A 21,405-nucleotide genomic window follows, 5' to 3' on the forward strand; every position below is an offset into this window, starting at 1 on the left:
GAACTACAGAACAATCACAGAGTGAGCAATCTTGGAAGTAATTTCTGGGCACATGAAGGAGAAGGTGGTGATTGAGAATAGCCAGCATGGATTTACAAGGGTAAATCATGCCAGACCAACCTAATTGCCTCCTGTGATGAGATGACGTCATCTGTGGATGAAGGGAAAGCAGAGGATGTTGTCTACCTTGAGTTTAGCAAGGCCTTCCACGTAGTCTCCCACAGAATCCTTGTATACAATTTCAGATGGTCCAGTCTAGTTAGGGAAAAAACTGACTGGATCATTGGTCAAAAGGGCTCGTGCTCTGTCCGGAGGCTGGTTACAGTGGAGTTCCTCAGGGGTATGTCCTGTCTGATACCTTTATCAATGACCTAGAGGAAGAGACAGGATGCAGTACTATCAGGTCTGAGGACTGATGATACTAAATGGAGGGTGTAGTTAGAGAATCATTGAATCATAGAATCATTTAGGTTGGAAGAGACCTCCAAGATCATCGAGTCCAACCATAAACCTAATACTGCCAAGTCCAACACTAAACCATATCCCCATGTCTACACATCTTTTAAATACCTTTTTAGGTATTTAAGGGGTGGTGACTCAACGATCCATATAGTTGATATGCTTGAGATCAGGCCTGCCGTTCAGAGGGATTTACACTTGCTAGAGGACTAGGACAACAGGAACGTCATGAAGTTCAGTGAGGACAAATAGAGAGTCCTTTATCTCGGATGGACTAACCCCTTGCATAGGCCAGGGCATGACTGGCTTGGTAGCAGCTCAGCTGAAAAGGACATGGGAGGCTTGGGGTAGGCTGAGTTTGCCACTGACAAACTCAGTGGCAAACTCTGGCAGCAGTGAAAGTGCATCAGACTGTATCAACAGGAGCACAGATGGCAGATCATGGCAATTACTTCCTTTTACTCAGCACTCATTAGACCACAGCTGGCATAGTGGGTCCAGTCTTGACTCTCCCAGTACATGAAAGCTGTTGATAAACTGGTATGACTCCATTGGAGGGCCAACGGGATGGCTGGGGATTGAAGCATGAGACTTTTGAGGAGCAGCTGAGGCATTGGGGTTTGTTCAGCCTATGGAAGAGAACAGCAACTTTCCAGTTCCTAGGAGGAGGTTACCGAGAAGATAGGGCTGGGCTCTCTGCCAAAGAATGAGAGACGAAGGTTATAAACGAACCGGGGAGGTTGTGGCTAGACAGAAGGAAAAAAATTGACACTATGGGGATAATTAGGTAGTGGAATAGATTACCCAGAGGGGTTGTGCAGTCTCCACATGGAGGATTTTAAGACCTGACTGGACAAAGCCATAAGCCACCTGGGACCTCCCAAAGTCCCTTCCACTCTGAATTATTTCATAACTCTCAGGATGGATCTTCTGCATCTTTGTAGAATTTCCTCCATGTAATACAGTTCATACCAGTCAATGGATTTAAATCCAGTGCGTATGCTGCTATTCACCCCACAGACCAGGAAAATTACATAAAAGGCTGCCCCCCTTGTTTTAACTAAACAAGATCTAAGACAATTTGAGCAAAAACATCACTGGACGGGATGCGACAACATTTTTTTATTGTTTTAATATGAGTGAATAGATTAAGAGATCTGAAATGTTGTAAAGCAATATACATACTGAATAAATAATATGCACAGGAGAGTCTGTCTACATTATAACACTGGCTAGTATTCAGAATACTTAAAATAAATCCAGTGACATTGGATAAAGTCCATAAAAATGCTATCCTGTCTTCCCTTGTATGAAATTGTTCAAGTATAAAAAAATCCAATACAGTGTAAAATATCAAATTCCATTTCGGTCAAGAATAAAAATTGCAAGTATTGTAGTTTCACAGGACAATGTAAAGCAGCATTTTCTAGCAAAGGGAAAAATAGTCAGTCTACATACAGATGAGTGAGAAAACGGCACTAATGTATTTGAGAGGTCTACATGAAAAACTAGTAGAGGGAAAAAGAATGAACTAGCAATATTTTATGTAAAAACCTAAAAAAGTGTTAATTTAAGAGTACCCTCATACAGTGCACATACTGAATTTAAATAAATCCAAGTCAACATCCTTAGTTAATTAGGTTAATATTTAATATGCTACATCTAAGCCTACTAAATAATTTATGCCATGAGATGAATACATAATTTTACAGTGTCACATCTAAAGTTGCTTTCTTTAGAGTGCAGCATAGTAAAACTTTCAAAATAAATATTTCTTTTTAAATAGCATAACAATTAAGGCACAGTATAAATCACATACCATTAACCCTTCAAGAACAGCAGTCTTGGTAACAAAAGTCGCCTTGTGTACTGTATGTTTGCTAATAAATATTTTAAATATAATCCTGAAATAGATATTAAAATTGTACAAATGCTTTCAGAAAAGAAAATTCCCTTAAAACAGTTCTTAAAGGTTTTAATTCATTAAGCTTCTTCCTGCCTTTATTCACAAGTTACGAATAATTGCAATAAATAGAAAGAGAAGGCTGTTGTAGTAAAGGGCTGATCCTATTTTAGAATCAGAATAGCTGACACCAGCAGTTAAAGTTTCCCAAAAGTGAAACAGGATGGGGCGAGGGATTAGGATGTGACAAGCTCATCACATGAGCACGAGTGATGTGTTCTGTCCAGAACTGTCTGTGTTATTGATTGTCTCTACAGCTGTTGCACCCCTTACTTCCACATCACTTGCTCCATAGTTCCACTCATCCAGAGGACAGAGAAGAAAATAACTTTGGTGCCTGTCCGCCATCTTACTAGCCGGCCATCTTCCTTGGGTTGTTCGATGCCCGTTAGTGAGACAGTGAGAAGGTACTATCTCACGAAGACAACTTCTGAAAGCTAGAAAGGACAATCAGTGCTTTAAGCTTGTTTCCTCTTAAAATGGATAAAGATTACATATTGCTGACTCAGTTTTTTCCCTGGTTCGAACTTTTCAAATACCATTTTCTTACTTATAAAAGGCAGTTTTGCTTCCCTGATACTGTAAAAAGTACACCTTTGCTTTTTTTGGTTCTTGTTTGTTTGTTTGTTTGTTTGAAAATATGAAGTCTCATTGCTACTCCTGCCACTCTTTCATGACAGTACAGTATTTTTTTTCCCATTTTCTTCTGGCTTGATACTTGAAACTAGACATGCCGCACTACCCCTCCCCTCTAACAACATGATTTGGATGCATACTGTATGAAGACAGTGGAATAAAAATCTTTAGTTTCGCAATAGCATCGCTTTCCTTAAAGCTCCTTAGTTAATATCGATTGTCTCTGATTAACTACTTATACTGGAAGGCTGAAAAGAGGAAGAGGAAGAAAGAGCTTCCTTCAGGAGTCCATCTGCTATTGCATACGGTCTGTCTGCAGCTGTTGGGGCTGGTACTGGCCGAAAGCGGCAGCAGCCGCAGCGGCCGTCCCAGGCGCTGCTGCGGTGATGGGCTGCTGCACCGCGTAGCCGTAGCCCCCCGCCGCCACGTACCCGGCAGCGGCAGCCGGCGAGGCGGCGTACGGGTACTGCTCGTAGGCGGCGGCGGCAGCCGAGTACTGGGCATACGCAGCTCCGGTGTAATCGATGTAGGGTGTAGTGGAAGCAGCCGCTGCTGCGGGCTGAACGTGGGGAATTACCACTCCGGGCTGTACAAAAGCCTGTGGATAGACATAGTGAGCAGGTATCCTGTTGAAAGATGGGAGAGGGAGTTAGAGTCGGTACGCAAGGCAGCGCCTAAGCGTCATTTCCATACTCCGAACTAAAACAAACTCAATTTAGTTGTTGTTATGTGCATAGGGTTGCCACAATAACTAGACTCCATGGACCAATTATCAGTTCACTGGCCCGAAGAGATGCATCGCTCCAAAGCACAGCATTATAGCTGAGTTAAATAGGAATGTTTAATGTTGCTTAAGGATATGATGTTCAATGCTATTAAAATTTTTAGAAGGACCAGGATTACTGATGTCAGTTTTAAGACAACTCTAAAGGAGTAAGCTTGATTATTCCGTCTGGAAAATTGCAGTATTTGTTTTTCAAATCACCTGTAAGTCATCTTTATTACCCTGCTTCTCACTTAACTACTCGACTCTTAGTAAAATTATTTCCTGCAATACTTTCATTATTAGTAACTGAGCAGTTTGACAGCATCACTATAATAAATTTGACAATAGCCAATAAGGCAACAAAATGGTCGAACCTTGACTTTATGTAAAGTCTTCTCGGGGAGGAGGGGGGAGAGTGTATTGTGGCAACCCTACTTAAGTTGCTATGCAGACTCAGCACACATTAATTTCTCTGCAACCTCAGTCACCCTTATTAAAAATAAGAAAAAAACCAACACAGGCGACAAAGGAGTTTAAATAAAGTACACAAGTGTGGTAAACACAGCAAGAATCACACTTTCCAAACGAACGATAGTGCAGCTCACTCCGTCACAAGAGGCCATTGAGGGGAAGCTACATAGATGCTATTAAAATCCATAACAGTGACTCCTAAGTACATGTGCATCACACTTTTATAAAAGTTCGTAAGGACACAAGGGTCAAACCTGTTTGATTATCAGGCCACTGATGTCCTGTTTTGTGCCAGCTTGTTTATTTCTATGCAAGACATACAGCATAGAGTTTTTTGGGAGGTGGGCATAGGATTAAGTCTAAATAGAACTGGTGCTTAACAAAAGCAAAAAAAAAACAAATTTACAGCTTAAGAAATAACCATTCTGAACAGATCAGTACACACACTTTCCCATCGTCTCCAAGTCACAAAACTTGCTTCCTTGGCTTGTTTACTTAGCCCTTCAGTTTTGAAAATTGGTCATATCGTTGTCTTAGCACACAATTGTACATACAAGTTCATCTCATAGTTGTATTTTATCATATAGTATGATTTTAAAAAATAATATACTCAGTATAATTCTCATTTTACATTCATAACCCTGTCTTGCATCTGGATTTCCACAGAGAAGTCATTCATATATGCAACTCCTTTCCAGTCAGTGAATCTTTATAAATCCATGAAAAACTGCTTGTGCAGATTTACTACTATTTCTTACTGAGCTTTACCGTTATAGACAACTCTAAAGACTGCACCAACCTTTTAGCGCACTGTAAGCACAGATGCAAATTGCAACGGTAAAAACTGTCCTCTTTTCTCCAAATTCAAAATTTAATGGAAAGGTTTTTTTTTGTTTGTTTCATTTTTAAAATAACTTCAAGATTTACTGAAGTGGTCAACAAGGAAACATTTCAATCAGAAGGGACACTGTCAACTAGATTCATAGCAAAACATAGTTTAAGATAAGTGATAGTCAGGCTTTAGAACAGCCTAGTTTTCTTTTTAAGAAAAAAAGAGCTCAGTTGATTGAATAGGAATATTAGCAGAGAGAAATGTTCAGTTGCCATGTTTAAGACATGAACACCACAATCATAAAAACCCAACATGTCAATGAAATTCATTTCCTACTGTGTGAAGGAAGAAATGAAAAAAAGAAAAGAGTGACAAATAGGGATTGGGAAAGGAAAGAAAACATAAACAAAACCGTAAGTTGGGTTTTTAACACTCACCTAATTTATGAAGTGATTAGCCAGAAGTGCATTTGAAGCATATTTAAGCTGGCTCTGTGCATTTAAATACACATCATTACCTGAGCTCTCCATACAAAATGGATGAGCATAAGCAAGCATTTTGTATTGGTCACCAGTCAAGTACAATCCTAATAAATATAACACCACGTTTTTTAAGTATTAAGGAAAGAGGTATAAAACCAAATTTGAAGTCACCAAGAGCCTCTTCTGCATCATTAAGAGGCCATTTAACACCACATCAAAGGAATCTTTACATACAGCATTTATGAAAGAGAGTAATTCTAACAGAAGAGACAGTAAACAAGCTTATCTAGCTGCTTGTGTTAACTTGAACTGATGTTACTAAGATTTTCTGACGATATTAGGACACTCGGCCATATCCTTGAACAAGACAGAAAGATACATGTGCTCCCCCTTAAACTCTCGTGACTTGTTTTATTTAAGCCAAGAAACTAACAGGTGGTGAAGTTATGAAACACTATCTGTTTGCCACATCTTACCCTACAATAAACATAAACCCTGTGCAGGCTCCTCACCACCATGCCATTTCACACATGATGATTGACAGCATAAGCTGCAGTGGGGCTATTTTTGATCATCTGTCATGCTATAACTGTTTTGAGTCGAGTAAAATGGCTTTATATGGCCAAAGTAAATTTCTACCTACTGCAGAGGCCAGCACATGTAGAGCTCAGCCATTCAGAACCCAACTGCTTTTAATGCTCTGCCAGGTCAAAAGCTGAAAAAGCAATTCCCAGTTACGCTGGATATCCTTCGTATCCTTAATTTTGAATAAAAGCTGCTGCTTTACTTTTTGAGAGTAAGAGTGTGAGAATTATATATGGTTTAAGCTTTCTTTCCTGGCAGTAGTTTTTATTTTGGGACGTATATTTACTGGTTTATGCTTTTGCAATAAAGGAGAAGGGAAGCCACATTAAACTTTAGCAGTAACTATAGCTTTGGGATATTAAAAATTGAATGACAAACACTCCTGCCATGTGCCTTAAGACCTTCATTGTTGTTATAACAGAAGAGTTGTGTTTAACTAAGACCTCAAAAATAATCCTATAAGCAATAATAAAGTGAAAGCCAACTGTTTCAAAGGATAGAAGGGACTTTCTAGACTAATGCAGAGAGCTGTGGCATATAGAAATTCAGCAGTAGTAGCACATCATTGACTCTCAACATTAAATTCTTGTGAAAGTAGATATTTAACTTCAAACGAAATGTTTTGCTTTGGCCCTTGCACGGCATCATCTGGTTTTGTAAGCATAATTAAAGAGTAGATTTTCACCAGTGCACAGCTTTCCTTATAGCAGAAATAGGTTATGTAAACATCAAGACATACAAGACCCTTAATATGCTTCCTTTTAAATTTGTGCCTGATACCATTAAGAGGACATTTAGCATTCTGCAGGTTAACTTCTGACTGTGCCAGCTTCATTCCCTCTTTCCAGGTTATCCGTAGTCTAGTATTATACAGGTCTTTTGATCAATAAACTCGAGAGGGCTTTTCCTTCTCTCTTAAGAAAGGCAGAATTGCCTAACTCTTGGGAGAGAATACCGAGCAGGTAGTATCAGCTAACCATTTGATAATGAACTTAGTAACTTTGGATTTAACTCTGGTCTTACTAAAAACAGTGGGAATGTTCTCATTTTGATCGAGGTACAAGTTTTAGACAGAAAATAAAGAGAAAAAATCTTTCCAACAGAACAAGTCATATCCTACACCAATACCTCTGTATAACCCCGTATTTTCCCACCACTATTGAAGTAAAAACTACATAAGCAAAATGAGAAAAGCTATCTTAGGAGGCAAAGTCATCTTCCCCCTCCATAAATTCCTATTGAATTCAGAGATAGTATTTTAATAAACAATCCTGGAAACAGAGCTGTATAGATAACCAGTCCTGTGATCAAACAGCTTTCTATGAAACACACCAACAGTAAGATAGATGCTGAATGTAAAGAGCGGGGAGAAATGTTATTTGGTGGATGAATTGATCTGTGCAGCACTGAATAAAGAAAAATTCCCAGCATTTTAAATGCTTCATGCACTGAAGCTAATCTAGTTTCTGGCTCCCTCCACCACAATAATGTTGTACTTAATTCAGAATATTGTACTTCTGCATCTTCTCAGTAAAAGTAATGTCACATAATCCAATTATTTTCAGCTTCTTGTTTGATAGGTGGGGAACCATATCAAAACACTACTGACAAGAATATGGCAGCACCTCACTAATTTGCACTCCGGTAGGAAAAAAAAAAAAACAAACAAAAAACATTTGGAGCTTTTGTGTATGGATTAGCAGAGTATTGGTAGTGAATCACCATGACGACCCATTTTACACAACATATTAGTAAAGTGTACTTTTAAAAAGTGCAACTGCCTAGGAGGAAGAAAGGCTTTAAGGTGACCATGTGTTTCAGTGCAATCCATGTAACATCCTCTTAGAGTGAACTCTTCAATAAAAGTAGATTCAATAAAAGTAGATTCAAGTAAGCACTGAAACTATGCCTTTTATTGTCAAGGAATATAGTGAACGAAGATGTTAATTCATCCTAATGAATGCTGTTCTTCTTAATCTGAACTACATTCTTTAAAAAATGTACAAGTCGTCGGAAATGTTGAGGAGGCAGCAGGATTAGTAATCTCCTTTGTTTGCACATAGTAAAAGAAAGGCAAAAGCCAAGGATTAAAAATTACCAATTTCGTATATACATGACCCTGCAACCAACGTTCCTTTTCTTCAGATTTATGTACATTGCATTAGAAATAAAACCTTATTCAGCCTGCTGGAAGAATTTCCCTGACCTAAACACAATTTACATGATCTATTGTTGGCTCTGGGTAAGGAAAGCAAGAAAGACCCCTACATTTGTAAAGTCCTTTAAGCAAGGGATTGCCACAGGTTCTCCTTTTCTGTTGTGCTCAGCAAATACTCAGTCTCTCCATGGCTGATCCCCAGGCAGTCCACTCTTCCTCTTTGGAACAAGTGCTTTAACAGCTCTGGAGACAACGCGCTCCGCCTCCTGCCTACCTTAGCACAGGCTTCATAAACTGATCGCTGCATATACACTGTCGTTTCCTCACACTTCAAAGAAGTCAAACAAAATACAGTAGAGGATAATCATAAGAAGAAAAAAAAAAGACAAAAAGTTTTCCACAACCTCCCCGTGTGTCTCAGAAGAATCAACATTCTCCTTTAAAAGTACATGAAGTTTCTAGGAAAGCTTTTTCCTACAGTTTTGAGGACAGGAACTGTTTCTACCGCTTTTACAAGTCAAACTACCAAAAGGCCATCGTTGCTTAATAACAGCTAGGTGCAATATTTAAAGCTATTCTAGTCAAATAAACAAAATACATTTGTGACGCATTTTCCCTACTTTATTGTTAGCTTACTCATTAATTAGCAAAATGCATTATTTTGCAATGAGTTTCTCAGTCAGTGTGCATTAGTGAAGTGACACTGTATGGAAAGTTTAAAGCAGACTTCACCTCCTAATTATATGCCTGTAAGAAGCAAGAGTTAGATCTATTTAGGAACAGTATACTCAAGTAAAGGAGAAATGCGCTACATATTAAAGACAGATTGAAGAAAAAAAAATCTCAAATTAGAAAGCCCAAATGGACGCACATTGTTAATAAGGAGCTCCACACCCCTCCCAAGAACAAACCCCCCCAAAAAAATTATGAACATGCAAGCAATACGTTGATTTACTTAAAAATCAAGAAGTCACACAATTTAGCACTCACTACAAAATATGGTTAAAAAAGTCACAGGCTACAGCTTGAAAGCAAGGAAAAAAAATAAAAGGCCCTTTGCTCCCCATGGCAAAGTCACTCCTCAACAACAAAAACAAAATTAAAAAGACCCCCCCAAAAAACTTTCACTACAGCTCTTTCAATTAAATAAAAGCACACAGTTTAGCTATCAACACCACTTCATTACTGTAATAAATAAATAAAAAAAAAGCACACGGAGGTCTATTGACTATATGAAAAAAACATACATGCATCGTTAATCACCATTTTAGCTTGTTTGTGTTTGAGTCTACTGGTTACAGAGTTTAATTCCAAACAGAACTATTCCACCTCTTATCATCATATCCTTCTGATCAGTTATCTTAACTGTAAACGATCCCTGTCAGATTAGAAAGAGATAAATAACATTGAGTCAAGCTGAAAAAAGAGAAATGGGGCACAGCAATCTTGCATCAAGTCATACCTCCTTGTTTTACCATAGGGTCATACGGGACTGGACTGCTTAGGTGGAAGCGACACGTCCCACACAACTTGACTCAGCTGCGGCATTTAGAACATGACCAACAAGGTGAGCGCATTTACGGGTACACATTTATAAGTCTGAGAACTTCAGCATTGCTGGTGAGTTTATAAGGCTGCTACTGCAAGAGGCCTTCAAGGATCATACTTTTTCTTTCCTTTTTTTAAAAAAAATTTTTCCTCCCCTATTTGAGGTCCCATTGAACGGACTTACCCAAAAGGCCTCTGTATGAGAGCTGGATGAAGCTGCTGGACACCAAAGGCAAAACCTACCGATAAAAACACATCACATTCTCTGTATGAGTGTTCTTTTGGCCACTTATTTACGCTATATATACACACGCATACAAACGCAGAGTAACAGCCTTCACTAACAACCTCCAGTGGCGATGTCTGAAAGGCTGCAGAACCACAAATTAGAAAGCAAAATATATCAATCCATATATACACGCACACACATAGATGCATACAGAACTTGAAACAGTAAAGCACACGCTTTCCTAGAGATTTCGAATGACTTTTTCTAAACAACAAGCACAAGGTCTTCATTCACATTTTATTTTGTGCTCCATTCTGGTCCCTAACTTCAGCCTCTGAAGGATTATATGGTGTTTTCTATTTTTCAGTGTATTTGTGCACTTTCTACAGACTTAAATTCGAGCCATCTCTACTCATGTGGACTTAGCATGGGGGTCAAATCCTAACTTCATTTCCGTTCTTCAAGCGCCCAAGTATGAACTCGTTCTTTCCTTGATGGGCACTTAACTACTCACACAAGTGTTTCTCAGGCTAAGCACACGGGAATTCAGAGCAGCCTCCTTTAGAGCACAAACGTGCACGCGCTCTGCGCTCCTGTCTCCCTTGCTGCAAAGCAGCAGCTTGGGAAGTGGCTAGGACATCAGATTGGCTCGGATGTGGTCTTAGGAAGAGCCGTTTCATTTTAAAGTCTGCATAATAGCTCCCATCTGTTTGAGGAGTTTGCATTAAGATATTGTTTGCATTAATAAGACCGCACACATTGGAAGCGATTAATTCCTAGGCCAATCTTTCCCTGCAACGATACTGTAAATGGTCAGCGCCACCACATTCCCAGCAGTAGGAATAACCAATGAAGTGTCTGAGCTGGGGCGGTCTTCCTGGGGAACTGCAGATATTTTATCTCCGATTGCTTTTGGTTTTTAAATAATACAAAATAGCCAGAAAGTTACTACACGCTGGCATTTAAAAATCAAAACCAAAGCACACCCGAACACCGAGTGTCCTTCACGAAAGTGCCGGACAGCACTACCTTTTTTAAAGTTTTACTCTCTTCAGAAACCTGAGGTGCAGAGAGAAAAGCCGTTCAGGGCCGCTTCCTCACCTGGCTGCATTATCCGCGGCTTGGCACCCAGGTACGCCAGGTTCACGTTGGCTTTCCTGCCATCGATGATGGGGTTGGGGTCTTTACAAGCCCTTTCAGCAGCAGCTCTGTCAGCCATGGTGACCTTAACGGGCGATGCTGCGCGTTAGATCCCCTTTCCGCGGGGAAGGAGAAGCCTCTCGCCCACGGCAGCGAGCCGGCTGCTCCCCGGGCGGCGCTGGGGGACAGCCGGGGCGGCGAGGGGCCCCCGGCCGCCCGCCCAGCGGAACGCAGCGCCCCGGCGGCCGCGCCGGCAGCGGAGAGCGAGGCTCCGGGAGCCGCGGCCGGCGCAGGGCGGAGGGCGCGGACCGGGCTCCGCCGCCGGCAGATAACCCCCGGCGCGCCCGTATCAGGGAGCAACAGGCGCGCTGGCGGCGCTGCGAGGAATGAGGCGATTCCCCCCTCAATCTCCTTTTTCAGTATCCGCCCCCCCCCCCCCCGCCCCTCCAAACTCACCAGCAGGGAGCGAAAAAAAAAAGGGGGGGAGAAAAAGCAAAAAGTCGAACTGCCCGACACCCCCTCCCGTGTCCCGAGCCCGGGGCCGCCCGGCTCCTTAACCGAAGAAGTTTCTCCGCGATGCCCGTGCTGCCGTCCACCTGCCCCCGCCCCGGCCGCCTCCCCCGGCCCCCCGCCGCACCCCCCCGCCCTGCCCCGCGCCCCGGCACTTACAAAGCCATATCCCCGGGACTTGCCCGTCTGCCGGTCGGTGATGACCACCGCCTCCTCGATGTCCCCGAAGACCTCGAAGTACTTGCGCAGGCTGGAGTCGGTGGTGTGGTAGGGCAAGCCCCCGACGAAGATCTTGGTGTAAGTGGTGTCCTTCTGCGTCGTGTGCATCTTCCGCCCGGCCCTGCGCGCCGCGCCGCGCTCTGCACCCACGCGTGGCTGCCGGGGCGTGCGGGTCCTGGGCGGCGAGACCCGCTTCCAGAGTCAGCCCCGCTCTTTTTTTCAATTTTTTTTTCTCCTCTCTGCCCCCCCCGTCTTCCCCCCGCCACCCAGTTACAATGCAATTCCCTTTTGCCTTTGCAAACCCAGCTTCCTCCTCCTTCAAGAGCGGAGCCCCGCAGCCTCCGGAGGTTTTGAGGTAGGTACCGGCAAAAGGAGGAGGGGAGGCCGGACAGCAGCCAGCCTGGCGGCCGTAGCGCTGGAAACAAGCAGAAGCAGCAGCTAGAAGAGGAGCGCAGGGCCTGGGCGCTAACAACTGAGTGGCCTCCCCCCCTAAAAGCCACCGGGTCGGGCACACTCGGTTCCTCCTCCTCCTCCTCCTCGCAGGGGCGGGGACGGCGGCGGGGCGGACCCGGCGCTCGGCCGCGGCCCAGCCGGGGCTGACACACAGCTGTTGGCAACAGCTGGATGCCCCCCCGCGCGGCGGGAGCCGGCCCTCGGAGCCGTCAAGCAAAGGGGCTGCTTCAGGAGTGCCCCCCAGGGAGGCTCGGTGCCCTCCGAGGCGGGTTTGCCCAGCGTTGTGCAAATAGGAGGTGCCGGGAGGTAGGGTCTTGCGGGGTCCCTGCTGCCCGGGCAGCCGGAGGTGGCAGTCCTCAAATGTTTTGATCCCTCCTAGAAGGCTTGTGGTGAAACCTCTGCCACCCTCACTTACCTCTCTCCCCAGACTAGCAAAGCTACGGTGTCGCAGCATTTCCATTAGTATTGTGGTGGTGGTGGTGATGGTGGTTGTGGGTTTGGAGACAGGGTGAAAAAAAACGGTAAAGCTGCTTCCCTCGTTTTTCTCTTCTCTTGCTGCCTCTGCCCTGTGCTGGGACTGGGAAGGACACAGACAAACAAAAAGAAGGGAACGTCTGCATGACATGGAGAGGCAGAGGACTGTGGGAGTTGCGGGGAAGGGAGACTCACAGGGAGACAGGAAGGATGGGAGGAAGGTTAAAGATTGGGGAAAACAGATGTACACATGTGTATAGACTTCTAAACCATTCCCTTGTGGTCCCAAAGTCTTGATAAGTAACTGGTGTCTCTTTTTCCTCTTTCTCCTACTTCCTCTGTCTGTTAGACTTTCTCCCGTGAAGTCCTTTCTCTCTTAGAAGAAAGAGCAATGCATCAGTTGCAGGAGGGACTTTCACAAAGCTCTTCAGCCCCTCCGGTACCAAACTTTAACCATAATGACAACACTTAGCCCTAAACTTAGGTCCTGCTTGCCCTGTATCTAACCTTGGCCCCGTTTGATTTTTTTCAGCAGTCCTTGTCCTAGTTCTAATGGCCTCTACAATACTAGGCCATGCTGTCACTAAACCCTGCTTGATCCTCCAGACTCTCCAGATTAAATCGTTTGGTTCAATATGTTAGTACTAACTCAGGCTGAAGCCTAGCAACCCTAGCAGGATCCAGACGTAAATGTTGCTTTTCAGCTCAAGCTATGACAAGCCGTTAACCTTGGCCTGAATCCAGTTAAGCCAGCTAACTCTGCCCCAAAATTTCTCCCAGCATGGCTCTCATACTGGTCTGGAACATTGTGTTAAAACTTGACACTCCAGCCGCTTCTGTTCCAAGGGGTAATCGTAACCTTAAACTCTGGCCTAGTGACCTGAACTTAAATACTAGCCCAAACTAAAGGTGTCAGCGCTCAGTAGAGCACTGCAGCACACAAACCGCTTAGGAGTACATTTAACTTTTCAGTCCCTTTTGGACCTGAAAGATGAACTTCACCCATCTCATCCCATTTCCTTTCCCTTGCTGTGCCCAACACTCCTGCGTGTCTTGTGGCATCTTCAGGAACGATGCATTAGCCTAGTTTTGCAGTCATTACACAAACTCCTGTATTAAGGCCAGAAAAGCAATACTTGGCTATCCCAGAACTAATTGCAGGTGTGTTTAGGAGTTCACCTCTTTCAGCCCAAGTGGAAGATTGATGACTTTGACAGGCCCAAACCCAAAACCTAGCCTTTTGGTCTAACAGCAACAGCAGGTCTTCCAGGATCCAGAAACAAAACCTAACTTTTCACATCTATGTCCCAACAAAGGACAAACTTCTTGCATTTAGATAGGGTTCATCAGGCAGACCTTGCTCTAGTCTGAGTCCTTCTGTCACAAATCCAAACACAACCACAATACCATCATTAGCCTGAGGTCCAGGATGCATTTCTAAATAAAGAACCCCACAGATGTGGGGGTTATTTCCCTCAGATGTCCCTAATCTGCTTATTATTTTTGCAGCCTTTACAGGTTCCTGTAATGAACAAGCCTTTTCTGGTCCTTCTCTCCCAAGGCACAAACCTGATTCCAACCAAACGTAGCCTTAAACTAAGAAAGGGAGCCCCCCCAGCAATAGACCTAACTTGCAGTACACACTACCTTCATGCTACAGACCCTACAAGAACTGAAAATATATCTTCAGCCCAAATTGTTACCCATTGGATTTTTCTGTGTGCCAAACCTCATCCTATTTCAGTGGCACCTACAGGATTCACACGTATCAGCAGTCCTTGCCCTTCTTTTCCTAACCTTAAACTGAACCATAACTGTCGTAGGTACCACAGCCATTGCAAAACCCAGTGGTCCTGGAACCACAATTCTGTAATCTCATTTCTCTCGCAGCCTAATCCCGATCTTCAACCTAGCCATAGTTTAAAGTTAAAAGAGGTGACGCTGCTGTCTTGTGAGTATCCTGCACAATCTCGCTAGTACTGTCCTCCTTGTTTGATATTCCCTAGAGGAGTAAGGTGGTCACACAACTCTCCATCCAGTTCTCTCTCAGACCTTAGCTCTGTCCCTAATTCAAACACTAACTGTAGCCTTAACACAAGAATTGTTGCTGCTATGATCCAAAGCATGTACAGTACAGTTTTCATCCTACTCTGGCAAGCTAACACATGCTCTTTTCTAAAACCAGAAGTGACCCTGGCCATTAACAGATAAAAATATATCCTGTAAGCCATGCTACCACCATTCTATTACTGCATTAGCATCTTCAATTTAAGATGGCAATCCCAATAAAATTCAGGAATAAATACAGTTCTCCAGCTCATTCTTTCCTCTAACCCAACTGTATCACTAACACTAACACTATCACAAGAAAAGAACCCCTACTGTCGAGGGGTAACCTCTCAAAACTCAGTTTTACCTTTCATCCTGCCAGCATCTTCTTACTTTGGTGGTCTTGACAGAAGCTAGTGTACAATTTTCCAGCCTTAGGATTCCTCAGGAATCCTAACCGAAATCCCAGAGAGGTGATACCTTGCCATTCTGCAACTAACTTTAGTTCATTCAGTCCATTGTCAACACAAGCCTTCCTTTTTGCGTGGCGTACCCTATGAAAAACAAACACAGGCCTCCAACTCTTGGATGGATGATCTTTACTATCTTATGACCAAATTGGGGCTGATTTGGTGCTACCAGCACCAGTCTATATATTACTTCAGCAGCCCTCAGAAATAAAAATATTTTCCAACTGTTTCTCAGTCTTAATCTCTATATCTGTATAAAACTCTAGTTTTATACAAAGAGAGGTGACCTCTATCATATGGAAATGAATTAAAAACCATTTGAACGCTTTAGTGTTCAGGAATATATTGTATACTTCTCTCCTAAACTGCAGGTTAACTCCAAATTTTAGGCTAGTCTTAACCCGAAGGGGGTGACCACAAACACCCCAGGAGGGCGGTTCTTTCAGATGACACCCATTTTGGATATATTCTGGCCTGATTAGGGACTGTGTCTTTGTGCTAGGGCTAGGGTTCAGTACAGTGAAGCTTGAAGAGCAAGGTTCATCTGTGGAACCTGTAGGTACCACAGGAAACTGATGAAGCTGGATGAATTCTGACATGTGGATGGGACTAGAGTTAGCTGTTGGTTGGACGGTGTTTACCTGGCTTTGTTGTATGTATGACTAAGTTCGCAGTCAGACTAATGGGTTTGAAGATTTAAAGGCATGGACTGTACAGCATCTGTTGTGCTGCAGGGAGGCCGGTGGGCAACTTCACCAATGTCGTTATCCCAGTTGCTTGAGATAATATGTATTTTGTGTTTTGGAATGCCTCAGCAGGATGACTTACAGCTAGGGATCTGGTTGTGGCTTCGGAATGCAAGTGTGGAAGAAAGAAATTTATTCCTATATTCTGCAAATTTTGCCGTAGTGATGCCACTGATGAAAGCATGACAGTTCAGGCAAGCAGTGAGAACATGTGGGAAGAGGGGTGTATAGGTAGGGCATTCCTGGGAGAGATGTGAAACTGGGATTCCTAAACCCATAAAGAGATTTGGAAATTGAACCTGGGTCACCCATGTTCTGGTAAGTACCACAAACAGTAGACCACTGTAAAACCTGAGAGAAGTATCGGTCCTGTAGGTGGCTATTTTGACATTTTCAGGATCTCAGTTTTGAATCAAAGTAGAATGTAGGCACCTAGGTCCTGCTGCACTCTTTTAAATTGCTGTGAGTCTCTCCCAGGTATGTAGATACTGTTGCTGAGGGCTGTGGTAGCTGACAATTACCTTCTATGTAATTTTAATGGTTTTAAAAAAGGTATCTGAAGCTATACATTAAAAAGTGGTCTAATGTTTCTTTTAGAACCTAGTAACATGACTTAACAGGAGGAAACCCCAAAAGCTATCAGTTACAATTAATTGTTTTTACTCAGAGATTTTGTGTTTTAGCTGTCAAGGTAAGATAGAATAGACAACTTGCCAGCTTACCAAATGTTACCACTCACTGGTATCGGCGTAACTGTAATATCACACTTTTTATTTATTTATGAGCACCATATGCCTGTCATGTCAGAAACCAGTGGATGTTATGTGTTCATTCATTAGGTTTCTGAAAACAACAAAGACCCCTGATTATATTGCACACTGCTCATTCTTGCTAGTGCTTTATTTCAGTAAACAATAGTGGTCTTCAGAACATTCAGTACACCATCAATTAAACACAGTTGGAATTCCTCTATATATTTACATATACATATACATATATACACATTTTATTTGCTAGCACTATTATTAGAATGCCTAGAGCCTAAGACTCCATGATTTTTAGGTAGGGCTGAAAATAAAAGTAATTATTTTTCTGTTAACTTAGTAAGACCATCAGTTTGGTCAGTGAGACTTAATTTCTGCTGAAGTTCCATAATGCCATAGCTCCGTGAAAGCATTCGGCTGATAACATTAGGCATGGCTTTGTCTGCTAATCTGTGCACTTCCACCAACCACATCCCATTACAGAGAGGAGCTGAATGTCTAACCTCTGCTCTGCTCAGCGTATGTTACATGGGCACTAGTTTGACTTTGTCTGGGGAAGCATAAAGTACAGTAATAGGTAGTACACTCATGTTCTTAAACAGATCAGAGTGTGAGAAACTTAGAAACCTCATCATCTTCTCAGTCTTCTTGCTGATGTACAATCTTTATCTATGATTAGTTCTTGAATTGTCGATTTCTGCGAAAAATTTCCTAACTGGGGAAGCTTCCACCACTTCTCTTCTGATAGGGTGTCCCCATTTTAACAGATTTCACCATAGGATTTTTTTTTCCCTGAAACTTATTAATCTTACTGTTTTCCAAAGTCCCTTTTGCTATAGTATCTGAGCACAAATCCGCATGATCTTCAACTATTGTAACCTCCTTATTCCCAAGTAAATCACCAAATGTAGACCACCAAAGGTCGTTTCTGACAGGAATATTCTTCTCCTTAAAGGGCAGTGGAGGAGGTGACACAGAATTTCAGTGATTCAGCAAACAAAATTCAAAGTTTGTGAAACTGTGCATGCAAGATATATTGCCTATATATAGGAAAGTAATAGGCATGTCAGGTGAAGCAGGGGTGAATGATAAGTGTACCCAGAAGGTTGAATGCATTCATAAAGGTTACAATGAGCACATGAAGTTGGTAGGGGAACACATGGAAAGGAGTGGTAGAAAAAAAAACCAAGGGAAAGCATTTATGAATACCAAATCATGAGTTCTATACTGAATAGTGCTTCCCAGTGCTAGAACAGGTCAGAAGGTAGAGTAAGGCTAGTCCTGGCATGAACTGAAGTTGTCCTATGATGCTGTAACGGAGGGAGCGCTGACGCCAGAGGCTGAACCTGCAAAATCACACAGCTCCCACACTGCCATGTGACATGCTGAGAGTCAGGAGAACAATGATTTTTAATGTTGACAGCAAGCAAGGCAGTTGTGCAGGAGAAGGAATAAACGTGGATTTGCAGACTAGCTGAAGCTTAGAAATTGTGACCTGTCCTGGTCACAGGCAACTAAGAGACAGACATCTAACAAATCTGCAAAATCCCATTGATGTTGATTTGTGTGGCGTAATAGCTGGATGACTTTATGCTAAGCACACTCCTGTGCATCTTTAAAATGTTGTACACCCACCCCCATTGTGATACCTGATGGGAAAACCAGTGCTCAGAGCTGTCTGCTGAGCCATACACATGTGGCTTGGACTGATACACCCACATAATTAATTGCTTGCTTGTATTTTGTATGCAAAGCAAGAAGTCCTGGTACACAGAATATTGTTGAGAAAAAATTCTCAGCCAGTGTAAATTGGTGGAGCGCAGCCAAAAGCAAAGAAACTAAACCAAATTACATCAGGTTACATCTGGCCTTCAGTCAATATAAGCAGGAAAAAAAGAAACAGAAATATGGGGGCATGCTGGTGAAAGACAGAGCCACTAAACCCTAGTCAGTTATTATTACACGGGATTAAACTGACAGTCGACAAGCTGTATGCTAGACATTAGCCTCATAGAACAGTGCACATCTGTTAGTAGAAGTACGTTAGGAGAAAAGAAAAAAAATGTGAATAGGTGGATAGAAATGCAGAGAACTCATTCAAACACACTTCAGCCCTTCCAGTTTCTTAAGCCATGTTGGAGGAATGCTACTGGGGAAAGTCCTTAGTGAGCAACTAATTACCTGTCACATGAATATTCAGGAATTGCCTTTTCTGTGGCCTCGTGCACTCGCAGCCCTCCAAAGGAGTGACTTGCACTTTCCTGTCAGAGAGCTGAAAGGCTGTAATTTATGGCCAGGAGATACCACATCCTCATTTGCCAAGTTCAACCCAACGCTTTCTTTTTTTAAAGGACTTCGTTCTTGTTGCATTGCTTGTACTGGGGAAACAGAGTTTGCAAGCAACTTGGCTTTCATCTAACTGCTGGGGCAATTAAAACAGAGTCCAAAGTGTTCCCTTGCCTACTTTTCATTAAGAGAAAAAGGGAGCTTTCAGCATTCCTCAGTCCTCACCCAGGGACATATCTGCTAATCCCAGCGTGAGCAGAAAAAGAGAGGGAAAACTGCTCCACAGAACTGTCCTCTCCTTTCCCTTGAAGGTGCCATCTGGGGCATGGAGGCACGTAGAGGAAGAGAGGATGGATTAAATTTGTGCTCTGTCTTCTTCACCCAGCGTCTTTTGCTAGGACCGTGGAGGAGTCCTTCATGTTGTGACTCGGACGCTCAGATTAGAGTTTGAGACTTCCTTTGCAATGCTGGAAGAGAGCATTTAGGAGGGAAGATGGATTTTAGCCAGAGGTCATCCCATTTACTTGCTGTCCTCTCTCAGGATAGACAGTATATTGCCAGTCTCACCCATAATGTGCTGGTGAGTTGTGTTGTAGGAGTATGTAGCTTGTTTACTAGTTCAACCATGTTTTCTGATCCAAAGATATCATATGTTGCTGTCAAGTATTTTTAGTCTGAGCTTCTTAATATCCAGTTTACTTTGCAGTCTTGGTTTCTTCAACTAAAAATAGCTCCAAGACAACAATAGCTTTTAGGTGGTTCCACTTTTTGGATTAGACATGATTTGTTAAAAAAAGTAGCAACATGTGATGGTAGTTTGGTGCCTTCATTCCAGAAGGATCTTGGAGAGATTTCCTAGCTTGCACTGAGTTTCACCACCTGCTGCTGTGGTACAGCTAGCTCTCCGCTGTGACACAGCATTCCTCTTCTTCAAGGACTATTAGAGCAGATTATCTTTTCTGGTTCAGAAAGGTTTTTTCTGGCTGGGATTTTTTTTCTTTTTTTTGGTAGGTAGAATGAGCTAGGTTAGAATTTGGCCTGAACACTGAAGTGAAGCAAACTTCCAGCTGAGAAAGATCATGGAGGCTTCCTTCGCACCCCTCCAAAAGGTCAGGATCTCGGTAGTACGTTCTCTTGGTAAGGTGACACCTGCAGGTATACAGCACTCCTCCCATCTTCCTGCAATACCTGAACAGAAGTGACTCACAAGGGAGAAGCTCTGCCTGCGCTGAATCACCATTGCTTTCTATATTTTTCCTACAAATTTAAAAGTCAAATTCTGTCAAAAATTCTGTTTAACCTGTAAGATCCTAGCCCTTGGGGCTACAGCTTCAAAACAATGCAGCAGGTTGTGGGGGGTTTTTTGTTTGTTTTGCAGTGCAAGTGGGAATTTGAGCATGTTACCGCTTAAGCAGTGGGAGTTTCATCAGTGTAGCATCTACACACTCATTGCTGCAACCCAGTAAGGTAATGTGAGGTTTTTAAGCATTCTTAGAGCCTTTATTGTCCTCGGTTGGAAAAGACGTGACTTTTGCCTTTAAAAAGAAGTAAAAAAAATGTTCTGACTTTGTCATGAGAATAAAAATAGTACTGTTTGGCTGGTTTGTGATGTTTGTCCCTTAGTCTTAAGTTTCACAGTTCATCTAAGGTGTGAGGTTATGATATAGGACACAGAAAACATGTCAGGCTCTAATGCCTCCATTTTCACCTCTGGAAAGGACCTTTGCTAAGACACTACAGCTGTGAGCATGTTAACAGTGCTGCAGAAAAGATATCACATTGCCCTTTGGTTAGTCATGGACAAGGATCAAATCAGATTTAATCCTACCAAAAAATTCTCATGGCTTTGAAAAACGGACCCTGTCAACATGAAACAAATAAAATTTCATCTTAATTGCATATAAGGCTCAGGTATAGTGCTTGGATTTTCTAAAACATAAGAGGTAGACTGTCTTTTCAGTCCTAAGATAAGCATCCTGCCTTCCCAATTAGCATTTGTCAAGGTCTGTTAATTTTCACTGAGGTTTACCAATTCATTACTTTTTAAAATTAGAGTCTGAGCAATAATTTTTCTGACATTTGATCATTTTACCAAGATCTGTTAGGGGATTTAATAAGGTCAGGTAAGCAAGAATCAGTCCCCTTGCTGATCTTATCTTGCACAT

The 21,405-nt window shown here is 42.6% G+C and overlaps 2 protein-coding genes across 3 annotated transcripts in view; one reads left to right on the forward strand and one right to left on the reverse strand.

Moving 5' to 3' along the window:
- Positions 1-1,566: 1,566 nt before the first annotated feature.
- Positions 1,567-12,523, reverse strand: RBM24 (RNA binding motif protein 24). 2 transcript variants are annotated; one of them, XM_075142757.1, is made up of 5 exons: positions 11,939-12,260; positions 11,231-11,354; positions 10,085-10,139; positions 3,490-3,684; positions 1,567-2,859 (listed from the first exon to the last, which is right to left on the reverse strand). In XM_075142757.1, exons 1-5 carry the CDS (start codon positions 12,104-12,106, stop codon positions 2,838-2,840), a joined length of 564 nt encoding a protein of 187 aa, XP_074998858.1. In that variant the 5' UTR covers positions 12,107-12,260; the 3' UTR covers positions 1,567-2,837. The 2 variants fall into 2 exon arrangements, with proteins under 2 accessions (XP_074998858.1, XP_074998857.1); XM_075142756.1 differs by having other exon boundaries at positions 1,567-3,684; positions 11,939-12,523.
- The window catches only part of ATXN1 (ataxin 1), a 379,215-nt gene continuing 370,110 nt past the window's right edge, over positions 12,301-21,405 (forward strand). The window contains exons 1-2 of the mRNA XM_075142740.1: positions 12,301-12,353; positions 20,619-20,707. The gene's annotated coding sequence lies outside the window, so the exon portion shown is untranslated. The remainder of the gene's footprint in view (positions 12,354-20,618; positions 20,708-21,405) is intronic.

Source organism: Calonectris borealis, chromosome 2 (assembly GCF_964195595.1).
Source record: "Calonectris borealis chromosome 2, bCalBor7.hap1.2, whole genome shotgun sequence".
NCBI classification, from domain to species: Eukaryota; Metazoa; Chordata; class Aves; order Procellariiformes; family Procellariidae; genus Calonectris; species Calonectris borealis.